This window comes from Sminthopsis crassicaudata, chromosome 2 (genome assembly GCF_048593235.1).
Source record: "Sminthopsis crassicaudata isolate SCR6 chromosome 2, ASM4859323v1, whole genome shotgun sequence".
NCBI lineage: Eukaryota > Metazoa > Chordata > Mammalia > Dasyuromorphia > Dasyuridae > Sminthopsis > Sminthopsis crassicaudata.
In genome coordinates this window covers 938,267-949,627 of record NC_133618.1, presented here as the reverse complement: position 1 = coordinate 949,627, position 11,361 = coordinate 938,267, and the positions used below count along the sequence as shown (strand labels likewise).

The 11,361-nt window shown below is 62.7% G+C and overlaps 3 protein-coding genes and 1 long non-coding RNA gene across 6 annotated transcripts in view; 1 reads left to right on the top strand and 3 right to left on the bottom strand.

The window, feature by feature from the left end:
• The window catches only part of WDCP (WD repeat and coiled coil containing), a 32,215-nt gene extending 30,762 nt beyond the window's left edge, over positions 1–1,453 (bottom strand). Inside the window, 1 exon segment of the mRNA XM_074285346.1 lies at positions 607–1,453. The gene's annotated coding sequence lies outside the window, so the exon portion shown is untranslated.
• Positions 1,454–1,559: 106 nt separating this feature from the next.
• On the bottom strand, positions 1,560–3,971 carry SF3B6 (splicing factor 3b subunit 6). The gene is made up of 4 exons (XM_074285355.1): positions 3,344–3,971; positions 3,137–3,255; positions 2,794–2,932; positions 1,560–2,678 (listed from the first exon to the last, which is right to left on the bottom strand). The coding sequence occupies exons 1-4, from the start codon at positions 3,371–3,373 to the stop codon at positions 2,589–2,591; spliced, it is 378 nt and encodes a 125-aa protein (XP_074141456.1). The 5' UTR covers positions 3,374–3,971; the 3' UTR covers positions 1,560–2,588.
• A 17-nt stretch (positions 3,972–3,988) lies between these two features.
• On the top strand, positions 3,989–7,320 carry LOC141553901 (uncharacterized). Of its 2 annotated transcripts, none has more exons than XR_012485710.1 (2): positions 3,989–4,105; positions 6,298–7,320. It is a non-coding gene; the product is annotated as an uncharacterized LOC141553901 (long non-coding RNA). The 2 variants fall into 2 exon arrangements; XR_012485711.1 differs by having other exon boundaries at positions 4,016–4,105; positions 6,293–7,320.
• Positions 5,549–11,304, bottom strand: TP53I3 (tumor protein p53 inducible protein 3). Of its 2 annotated transcripts, none has more exons than XM_074285353.1 (6): positions 11,188–11,304; positions 9,117–9,261; positions 8,513–8,780; positions 6,645–6,857; positions 6,343–6,539; positions 5,549–5,750 (listed from the first exon to the last, which is right to left on the bottom strand). In XM_074285353.1, the coding sequence occupies exons 1-6, from the start codon at positions 11,238–11,240 to the stop codon at positions 5,568–5,570; spliced, it is 1,059 nt and encodes a 352-aa protein (XP_074141454.1). In that variant the 5' UTR covers positions 11,241–11,304; the 3' UTR covers positions 5,549–5,567. The 2 variants fall into 2 exon arrangements, with proteins under 2 accessions (XP_074141454.1, XP_074141455.1); XM_074285354.1 differs by having other exon boundaries at positions 9,117–9,384; positions 11,188–11,273.
• Positions 11,305–11,361: the final 57 nt, after the last annotated feature.

Below are 11,361 nucleotides of genomic sequence, written 5' to 3'. Positions count from 1 at the left end.
TTTCCCGGGCATCTCCGCCCCCTTGTGGATTAAAGCTGACACCGCGGCCGCTCCCCCCTGGTGGGGGAGGGGGCGGGAAGCCCGGGGTTTTCAAACTCAGCTCTCGGCCCAGGCGAGGCTGTTGGGAGCGGGGGCGCCCCGTGAGAGGGAGGGGAGTACGGCAGGAAAGCGGGGGGGAGGACCCTCGGGTCCGGCCGGCCTTGCCTGCCTGGGGCGGAGCCGAGTCCGGGGCCCCAGATCCTTGGGGGGAGCTGCAGGACGAGGCCGGGAGCCCCACCCGGGGGCAGCAAAGTGGGGAGAGCGGGGCCGGCATACAGCAGGGGCTTAATCCATGTCTGCGCGCGGACCAGCCTGACGCCCCACTTTACAGAGGGGAGCGCCGAGGCCTGCTGCCACCCGGGAGCCTGCAAGCAGAGGCCTGAAGCTCCCGCCTCTCTCCGGGGCCGTCCCCCAGCGCCCAAAAGCCAAAGGCCGAGAGTGGCATTGCACACCCGGAGCCACAGCCGCCACAGCCTCGGAGCTTTCCTCGAGGCTCCGCCCCAAGACGCCGGAAGCGACGCAAAGCACCCCGATCCCGGAAGTGACGCCACGCATCGTCTCACTTACCAGTCGGCGCCAATGGGTCTGCGTCCGCTTACTCCCGCAACTCTCCAGACGCCCCTCCGGCGAGGTGCCCGCACTTGGCGGGCCGGGGTGACCTCCGGCTACGGGAGATTTCGACCTCAGATTTCGTGCCCACAAGCAGCAAACACTTCCGCTGCCTGGCGTCTCCCCGGAAGTGACGCAAGACGTGGCGCGCGGAGTTTCTCGTGAGGTGTCGCCCTCTTTTCTGAGCGCACGCGCAATTGGGGCAGGAAAGATTCAGAGGTTCGAGCTTCGCAAGACCTATTTCTGAGCCTCCATCTCCTCAGCCTTAGTTTCGCAGCTTGTAAATGGAGTGGGGGCAGGAGGGAGCGAAATCAGGGCCGCCACCGACACGATTCCTCGGGTTTGTCCGCGCCGCACGAGGCTCTTGGCCCGAATTCCCAAGGCCCACCACAGGAGGCGCCTAATAAATGCTTGTGGCCGCGGTTATCGGCGTCATCCGAGCAGTACAATTGTCGCCGCCGCAGCGTTTGCTCAGGGCGGTTTGCGAAGCTCGGGAACCGAGAAGAGCGGAACCCGGGAGGGCGCCGCTTTGTGGGCCGGCCGGCAGGCAGATCCTGGGGGGCTCCGTCCTTGGCAGAGCAGGGGTCGCTCAGGGGTTGGGACCAAATGTTCGCGGGCCTCCAGACCCCAAGCTCTTGCTAAACCTCTGCTGCGGGCCCCGGGCATTGGGAGAGCTCGTTCTAGAACCGAAAATAGAGGGGAGGGAGTCAAGCGTCGGATCCCGTCCCCTAGACTGGGCAGCCATTCGGAAGGGAGGGCGGGTTGGGGGGACGAGGGGGCAGAGCCAGGAGCGGGCCGGCCCTCCCCAGAACCTGCCTCAGGACCCACAGGGGGCAAGTTTGTGCCTCTGTCCCCGGGTCACGGCACGAAGGGTGCGTGGGAAAGTTCAAGAAGCTCTGGCGCGGAGGGTGTTGGATTCTGGAGGATTTATTAGACACCTACGTTTTCAGGTACAACATTAACTGCCGGGGATACAAAGAAACAGCCCCTCCCATCTACCAAGTCCTTCCAGGAAGAAAAGCGGTCAGAAGGAACCACTGCATTCGGCGGCTCAGGTCGCTAGGGGGCAACCATCAGAAAGTGCCCCGGGCATGGCAGAGCAGCAGCAGTTCAGCTCCTCCAAGGTTGCCCTCCCGCGTCCTGGTTCTGCACCCAGTTTGCTCCATTTTCCCCCTTGAGTTCCCTTTCCTTGTTCTTGGAATCCAAAACAGGACTACTCACTTCCTGTGCTTGGCAGGCCTGGGCCACCCGGGTGACAACCAGGATCCTGGTGCCCCGCTAGAGACCAGGCCTCTCTTGGCCCCTGGGCTGGCCCATCGCTCAGTTAAGGGGACCCCCCTTCTGGGAATCCGGCCCCATCTTGCTGAGTGGCACTGTGTTAAGGGACCCTTTGGAAGATGCCTTTGCCCATGAACTGGGGGCAAATGCCGCTAGCCATTGGCAAGTGCTGCCAGAACCAGCCCTCTATCCACTAAGCGGCACTTAATGAGGGAAGGGGGGGGTCAAGGCAAGACCCACACATGGGGCTGATGTTCAAACAAATCCAGGAGCATGAGATGAGCAATGCTGCAACGCCCCATTTCACAGAGGAGCAAACTCCCAGGGAGGCTCATGGCATCCCAGCCTGGTGCTCAGGTCAAGGCATGGGGACTGGCGACCACGGGCAGAGATGAGCAGCGGAGACTGCCCAGAGCCATACCCACACCTTTATTTGCCAACCTTCTGCACCCCGGGAACAACGAGCAACTTCGGGAAACAGACGTCAGACTGAGAATGTTCTGCGAGAGGTCCCGCGGGGCCACTCACTGAGCCCTGGCCCCAAGTGTCCAAAGGAGAGCCACCGGGCCGGGTGGGGGGATAGAAGAGTCAAAAGCCAAAGTTTCCTATGCCATGGAGGCTGTGAGGGCCGAGGGAGATGAACCGCCCAAGCCGCAGGACCCTCACTTGGGGGGGTCCGTGTTGATGCCGTATTTCTCCTTCAGCAGCTTCAGCTGCTCCTCCTTCTTCTTCGTGTCCATCTTCTGGAAAGCCTGCAAAAACACGGGGTGTGAGCCCCCCCTGAGCACCCTAGGTGTGCCCTCCCCCTCCCTCCAGCCCGGGTGCGCTCCCCCTTCCCTCCTCCCAGCAGCAGCGCGGAGCACAGACCCGGTTGGCATTGTAGTAGAGCACCACGAGGTAGCGGTTGCACACGTTGAAGCCGGACAGGTGGTCGCAGGCGTTCTTGGCGTCAAAGATGTCCTCATAGACCACGTAGGCCGTGCCTCGGGTTTCCGGGGTGTTCCCGCTGGGGGAGGAGGAGAGACAAGCATGGAGCAGCCCCCCTCCTCCAGGTGAACTCCCAGCCCCGCCCAGCCCCGCCCTCTCCTCTCTTCCCCTCCCCTTCCCTGGCCAGAGAAGCGCCCCATCCCACCGGATCAGAACCAGAAGGCCCGCAGCCCCGCCCCCGGGGCCCCTCCCTCCGCGCCCCCCGGGGCGGGAGGACACTCACACGCGGATCTGGCGGATGGGCCCGTACTTGCCGAAGATGTCATACATCTCCTCGGCCGTGATCTTGTAGGGAAGGTTGCGGATGTAGAGGATGCGGTTCACCTCGGGCGGGAGCCGGATCTGGGGGAGGGGAGACAGAGCTAGCGCTCAGCGACCGCCCGGCGCGGGGCCTGGAAGCCCAACGCGGGAGGGGGAGGGGCGCACTCACGTTCGCGCGTTTGGCCGCTTGCATCGCCATGGCGACGGTCGGGATGCGCTGGGGCCGGAGCCGGGAGCGGGGTCGGGGTTCGTCAGAGCCGGGGACCGGGGACCGGGATCCGGGTCCGCTTTATCCGGCTTCTTTTTCTTCCTCGAGGCGGACGCGCCGAGATCTAACAGAACTTCCGGCTCGGCTTCCGGAAGCACAAAAGTCGCCGGAAGTCCCGCCTCCGCACGGCGCCGGCCGCTCTTCCGGGACGGTGGCGGGGAGGGCCTGAAGGCGTGGCTGCGCTGTGGGTGCGGCGAGCCGGCAGTGCTAGGGCCGGAGGCGGGGAAAGGCTAACTTGGGCGGGGCCTGGAGGAATGCGCTGCGGGAGACACTGGGGACCACGGTGACCCCTCCCCCCCCCCCAGGAGGGAGCCGGGCAGGGGCGGCTGGCACAGGGGGAAGACCTGCCCTGGGCCCGGAAGTGCCCGGATGGGAGAGGCCCCCCCGCCCCCCAGCAGAGATTACTTTGTATCTCCTTCCATCTCTTTGTGTCACTTTGTATCCACTGAGCGGCTCTCTGGCCGGCCCCCACTGGAAATGAAGCCCCCGGGGCCAAGTGTCCTGGGAACCAGAGCCCCAGATCCGCCCCCCAGATGCTGGCCTTGCCCGCGGGGGAGGCACAAGAGCCACCACCTCCCACTATGACAAGAAACCCTTGTCACGGGAGGGGCCCTGCTACCAAAAAGTACTTCCAGGAACGATGGAAGGCGCCCCTCCCCCCAGGTACACCGAAAGGACCCCTGACCCTCCCTCTTCCCCCCCCCAGGTACACTGAAAGGACCCCTGACCCTCCCTCTCCCCCCCCTACACTGGAAAGATCCCTGACCCTCCCTCTCCCCCCCCCAGGTACACTGAAAGGACCCCTGACCCTCCCTCTCCCCCCCCTACACTGGAAAGATCCCTGACCCTCCCTCTCCCCCCCCCCAGGTACACTGAAAGGACCCCTGATCCTCCCTCTCCCCCCCCCCAAGGACACTGAAAGGACCCCTGACCCTCCCTCTCCCGCCCCCAGGTACACTGAAAGGACCCCTGATCCTCCCTCTTCCCCCCCCAGGTACCCTGAAAGGATCCCTGACCCTCCCTCTTCCCCCCCCCCAGGTACACTGAAAGGACCCCTGATCCTCCCTCTCTCCCCCCCCAGGTACACTGAAAGGACCCCTGATCCTCCCTCTCCCCCCCCCAAGGACACTGAAAGGATCCCTGACCCTCCCTCTTCCCCCCCCCAGGTACACCGAAAGGACCCCTGATCCTCCCTCTTCCCCCCCCAGGTACACCGAAAGGACCCCTGATCCTCCCTCTTCCCCCCCCAGGTACACTGAAAGGACCCCTGATCCTCCCTCTCCCCCCCCCAGGTACACTGAAAGGACCCCTGATCTTCCCTCTCCCCCCCCCGGTACACTGAAAGGACCCCTGATCCTCCCTCTCCCCCCCCCAGGTACACTGAAAGGACCCCTGATCTTCCCTCTCCCCCCCCCCCAGGTACACTGAAAGGACCCCTGATCCTCCCTCTCCCCCCCCCAGGTACACTGAAAGGACCCCTGATCCTCCCTCTTCCCCCCCCAGGTACACTGAAAGGACCCCTGATCCTCCCTCTTCCCCCCCCCAGGTACACTGAAAGGACCCCTGATCCTCCCTCTTCCCCCCCCAGGTACACTGAAAGGACCCCTGATCTTCCCTCTCCCCCCCCCCAGGTACACTGAAAGGACCCCTGATCCTCCCTCTTCCCCCCCCAGGTACACTGAAAGGACACCTGACCCTCCCTCTCCCCCCCCAGGTACACTGAAAGGACCCCTGATCCTCCCTCTCCCCCCCCCCAGGTACACTGAAAGGACCCCTGGCCCTCCCTCTCCCCCCCCCAGGTACACTGAAAGGACCCCTGATCCTCCCTCTTTCCCCCCCCCAGGTACACTGAAAGGATCCCTGGCCCTCCCTCTTCCTCTGCTCCCCTCCCCTACACTGGAAGGATCCCTGATACCTCCTCTTCCCTCCCCACCATAGACTGGAATTATTCCTGCCCCGCTTTCCTTCCCCTTGGGTACACTGGGGGACCCCAGCCCTCCCCTTCCCCTCCCCCCTGCAGTCCTGGCTTTGCCCTCCACAAGAGTAGCAGCATGCACCCCACTCTCTGCTTGGGAAGCTTTTGGGGGGAAAGAACTGGCCAGCCTGTTTTAGGGAGCAGAATGGTTTATTGTGCCACCTCCAGGACTATCTTGCCCAGGTTCTTATTCTGCTCCATGTACTCGTGGGCCTCTGCCACCTGCTTCAGGGGGTAGACGCTGTCCACTACAGGCCTCAGTGCCCCGGGCTCGTCCTGGGCAAAGTGAGGCAGGATTTGCTGGGTGAAGGCGGACACCAGCTCTGCTTTGTACTGAGGGGCAAAAACCACGAAATGTGGTGTTACTTGAGGCCTCCGTTTTGTGGCTTCCCCATTGGCCAAACCCCTTGTGAGACCCCGGTGACCTAGAGCCAGGCCCCCACGGCTCCAGATCACCAGGGCACCGCAGGCCATCACCATGCTCCATTCCCCAGGTGGACTGGAGACAAGAGAAAACCTTTAAAAGCACCAACTTCAAATGCCAATGGGCACCTTGCCCGGGTTCCGTGGCACTGCAAGCCTCTGCCCGCTTTATCCCCCTGCCTTCCCACAAAGCACCCCCCTCCCCCAGCCAGGTTGGTACCACTGGCTCTGCGAGGATCCCTACAGACCACAAGCCCTCCAAGTCCCAGGACACACCACTGACCCAAGTCAGCTCCCTCTGGACCCCTGCACTTGCACCTCAGCTCCCTACAAATCCCTGACCCTTAACTATAACAGGGTGGCCAGAGCTTGGGGGGGGGGGTGCATAAAACAGCCTCTGAGAACACAAGCCCTGGGCCCCTCCCCAGCCTCAAAAAGCCTCTCTTGCCCAGCCCAGGTCTCTTCTGGAGGGCCCAGTGGGTGGCCAGAGCGGGGGCCTTGCCTTCTTGTCCCGGGTTCTCAGCAGACTCGTGAAGAGGTTCCCTCGCTTAGCCAGGAGCTTGGAGAGCAGCTCCCCGTGGACCTCGGCCCCGCCAAGCAGGCCGTACAGCACCCATCGGCCATCCTGGGCCAGGCAAGCCACGTTCTTCTCCCAGTAGGACCCGCCGACACAGTCCAGAATGACATTGGCTCCGGCACCTGGAGGGGAGTCACAGAGTGATCATCCTGACCCGGGACGAAGCTGCTGGCTGAAAGGATGCTCGGCCCCAGGCGGCGGCTGGTGCAAGGGGAGCAGCTTCTTACCTTTAGTAAACTCCAGTGTTGCAGCTGAAAAATCCTCTTCCTTGTAGTTGAAGCCCGCAGCAGCCCCGAGCTTTTTCACTGCCTCAATTTTGTCCTGGGCCCCAGCAGTGATCAAAGGAATGGCGCCAGCCAGGCGGGCCAGCTGCACGGCGGCTGTGCCCACGCCACTGGATCCCGCGTGTATCAGCACAGTCTCCCCAGCCTTCACTTGGCCTGGAATGGAACACAGAACCCGGGGAGCAGATCCCATCAGGCCCCCACACACACTGCTTGCATCCCCAAGGTAGCACTGGGGTCCCCGCTGCTACCCCCTGACCTCTCCTTCAGTGCCTCTTCTTCATCGTCTCACCCCTCATTTGTTCTGGCAGAGTCAAGAGTCTTGGGGAAACGAGGTGGGGACTTCATTAAAAAAATAGGGAGCCTCTCTCATTTAGATACATGCTGTCCCACCAATAAAAGGGAAGCTCTGATGATAGCCATTGACTTGTCCAGGGCCACACAGTCAGGAAATGTCTGAAAATGGATTTGAACTCGGGTTTTCCTGACTCCAGAGCCAGTGCTCTAGCCTCCGCACTATCTCCAGCTAATCCTGGGCAATCCCCAAAGAGATCTGGTGTTCCTAGGGCATGGATCCGAGTCATCACATTAAAATAGAAAATAAAAAAAGCTGGCAAAAGAGATGTCCTATTTCTGGTGATTAGTGTGGGCACCAAGGGGGCCCCAGCACTACAGGAAAGCTAACAAGGAGGGACGCCCCCGTGGGAGGAGGGGTACAAGTGATTTTGCATTATTGTTACGCATTGAAGGCAGTGACTTGGAAGAAAAGAAAACAACTCGTCAAGCTGGTGGCTGAAGAGGGCACTGCATTTCCAGGCCAGGAGCTAACCTAGAGGGCTCCCTCTAGTGGGAGAAGCACGAATTTGCCCCAGAACTTGCAAATCTGGTTTTTAAAAGGAGGGAGGAGGGAGAAAGCAGCAGGTGCAGAGACCTAGCCCCTCAGAGCCACGCCCTCGCCTCCTGCGCTGGCCAGCAGAGCCTCACTGCATGATGGGTGGGATGCCTGGAAGGTCACGGGCAACACTGGGGTGTGGAGCTCTCAATGAGATTTATTTAAGAGCCCAACATGATGGTGCTGGAGCCTGGGATGAGTGGGAGGCGCCGAGGGAAGCAAAGGCGGCCAAAAGCAGAATTGGCTGAGGCTTGTTAAAGCTGTCTGAGGAGGGGGATGCAGGGAGGGAGGGTGAGCGATGACAGACAAGAGACTGAGCCGCTCCATTCCAACTAGCAGTGACATCCCCTGGGGGAGGCCCTTCACAGCCCTTTCATCCTGTTGTGTTTCATCCCCACTCCCAACATATGACTCCCCAGCATGAGTCGTCCTCTAGACTGGTCAGATGAGGCTCCTCCACTCCCAACATATGACTCCCCAGCATGAGTCGTCCTCTAGGCTGGTCAGATGAGGCTCCTCCCTGGCTTTGTGCTCCCTTAGCCATTGTATGCCCTCCAAATTCTGGTCCCATCTCCTCCAGGAAACTCCCTCAGCCCTTCCTCCTTCCCCTCTCTACCCTGAGCCATCCTCAGCGGTGCCCCCGGGAGGCCCAACCCTGACCTGCAGCATCTCGGTCCTGGCCCAGATATCCCGGGCTGCTCTGGAGAGGGTGCTCCTGCCTCAGGAAGTCCACTCTAGCCCAGCCCTCCTTTTCAGGAGCCACTCACAATTTTAGCCCCACAAACAGCTCAGCCTGTGAGAGGTTCACCACAAAGGCTTGGGAATGGGGTGGGGAGGAGGCTCACAGTTTGTAGGGACCCAGAGCTCAGGCCCCAGACACATGAGAAGCAGATGGAGAAATCCAAGCTTACTTCCTCACCTATGAGATGGAGCAACTGGAAGGCCGTGAGCCAGGCCTCGGGTATGGCGGCTGCCTGGGTGAGAGTCAGGCCCTTGGGAATAGGCATGAGGTAACCTTCAGGGACCACGGCGTACTCCGCCTGGCCTCCCCCCGCAAGCAGAGCCATCGCCGGTTGTCCTTCTTTCCACGGCCCCTGACAGCTCGGACCGATTTTGGCCACGTGACCAGACACCTCCAGGCCCAGGATGCTGCTGGCTCCCTCAGGGGGGCGGTACAGGCCACGGCGCTGTGGAGAGAGGGACCAAGTCAGAGAAGAGACCAGAAATGACAGCGACCTCTCAAAGTACCAGCTGAGTCCAAGCCTTTCATTTTACAGGTAGGCCCTAAGTGAGTCTGATGGGAAGGTGGGCAAGAGGCCCTGATCAGCTATCCCGGCTGGGGATGCCGGGGAAAGAGGGCTCGATTTGGCCCCCTTAGGATGGGACCCTTCAAAGCCCTGCCCCTTGGGACCCTGCCCAAGTCCCTCCTCTCTCAGGAACCTCCCACCTTGCAAGGTGAGCACGGATTAGGAAGTGTGAGAACCAAAGCAGTAGTCTGTGTCCCGGGCTGGGCGGCATCCTACCTGCAGCACGTCTGCCCTGTTCAGGGCACTGGCAGCCACCTTCAGAAGCACTTCTCCTGGTCCAGGTTCAGGCTTGGCCACCTCTTTCAGGTACAGGTTGCTGGGGTCCCCGGGTTGGTCAAAGTACACAGCCAACATGATGCTTCTTCAGAGAGGAGCCGATGGAAGGGGACAGTGAGTGAGAGCGGACAGCAACCGCCACCAGGAATGGGGGAGGAAGCTGTTCTTTCCTCTTCCTTCCCTCCCCAATCCAATGGAGGAGCCTTTCCTAGGGAATAAACTTGTGCTAGTCCTGGGCAAACAAAGCCAGAGCATTTGAGATGGTCAGTCCCTTTATCCAGGGAGGCTGGCTCCGGGTCCCGGGGCTTCCGTCTTGCACCAGACCACCCAGCACCCGCACCATGCACCTCCTATTCCTAGAGCCTCAGTCCCTGGTTTATGGCTCACACAGAAACTCTTTCCCTGGACAATCAGCCAGCCACTCAAAAACCAGTGGCGGAGCACTTCCTGTGGGCCAGGCAGCCCGCTAAGTCCAGCTAAGACAGACAGTTCAAGGTCAAGCCCTGAGGCATCCGTGGCCCCAGAGGGAGCCCTCCTCGTCCCCACCTCGGAAAGGACTGGAGAGCCCCAGGCAGAGGGAGGGCTCGCACACAGTCCATCTTATAATCAGGGCTCCAGAAATCGCTTCTGGGGAGGAGCTCAGCGTTAGACTGGACTGCAAGCTCAGGATGAATCAGCAATCTGATGTGGCACCCCGGCCACCCTGTCGGCTGCTGGGGTGTATCTGGAGAGGAACAGGGAAGCGCTGGGCCCCAGGCCTGCCGCCCGGCGCCGCCGCCACACTGGGAGCACTCGGTCTAGCTCTAGGCAGCACAGCTATGGAGGCCTGGAAAACCCAGACAAAGACTGGAACTGCCAGAGGTCCCGTTCTGTGAGCTGAAGTGGGAGCAGCGCAAGGCTTGGCCTGGAGAAGACTGGTGGCCACTGCTCGGCCTGGGAGACCCAGGGGGAACCTTCTCACCTTGGGTCCCAGAGGAGGGGGCGAGGTGAGGGTGGGGCAGGGAAGGCGGAAAGGAGGGAGGGAGCGGGAGGGAGAACCCTGGCCACTTCCGAAGCAGAGCGAAGGCACCAGCAGACGGAGAATAGCGGGAGGGAGTCGCCCCCGGGGATGGAGCCAGCCCAAAGAGAAGCGGGAGAGAGGAAGGCTGCGCGGCGGGGAGAAGTGACCCCTCGGAATGGGGGCCCCTGGGAGGAGTCGGACACGCGCCTGCGGCCCGGACCCAGCCTCCCTCTGGGCGTACAGAAGAACCAGGGACCCCCCGCCGCCCCCCCCCCCCCCCCCGCGGGACTCAGCTCCAACTAGGAGCACCCCCAGGAGGTGGGGGCGGGGCTCGGGGCGGGATGAGGGCGCCGGGGAGAGGCCGGGACTCCCCGGAGGCGGAGGCGGGCTCTAGCCGGGGACCCCGGGAGCTGAGAGCGGGGGAGCTTGGGACTGGGGGGGAGCTGGGACTCCGGGAGTCGGGAGCTGCTCCTGCTTGCCGCTCCCTCCCCGGGACCCAGGAAGCGGCGCGAGCGGCGGGCTCAGGTTCGGCCAGGTGACGGGACGCCCAGCTGGGGGGAGGGGCAAGCTGAGCCCGGGGCGTGGCCCGAGTCCCGCAGAGCGGCGGGCGGTGGGCGCGGGAGAGTGCAAGGGCTCCCCGGACTTCTGGTGCCAGCCGTCATTGCCCCTTGGAAAACCGCGGCGCAGGGGGCAGCTAGGGGGCGCAGTGGATAGAGCACCAGCCCTGAATTCAGGAGGACCCAAGTTCAAATCTGGTCTCAGACACTTCACACTTCCTACCTGTGTGACCCTGGGCAAGTCACTTCACCCCAGCCTCAGGAAAAAAAAAAAAGAAATGGAAAACCGCGGCGCAGGGGGCGCTCCTCGGCTCCCCGCTTCTGCCCCGCTCGGCCCTGTCCCTGGTGCTGAGGGGCGGCTGGCGGAGGAGGGAAGCGCCCCCCCCCCGCCCCCCGCCCTCGCTCAGGCAGCCCGGTCCCCACCTCGCCCGAGTCCGCTCCCCGCAGCTCCTACCTGTAGGACCGGGACCCGGCACCGACTGGAAGAGGCGGGGGCCAGCGGGGCATTCAGGAGGGAGGAAGGAGGGGGCGGAAGGGCCGCCTCCCCCTCGCTCGGCCCCCTTTGACTCCTCCTCTGACTCCGCCTCGGCCCGGGGAAGGGCCCCGAAGTCCCCAGCCGGCTCCGCCC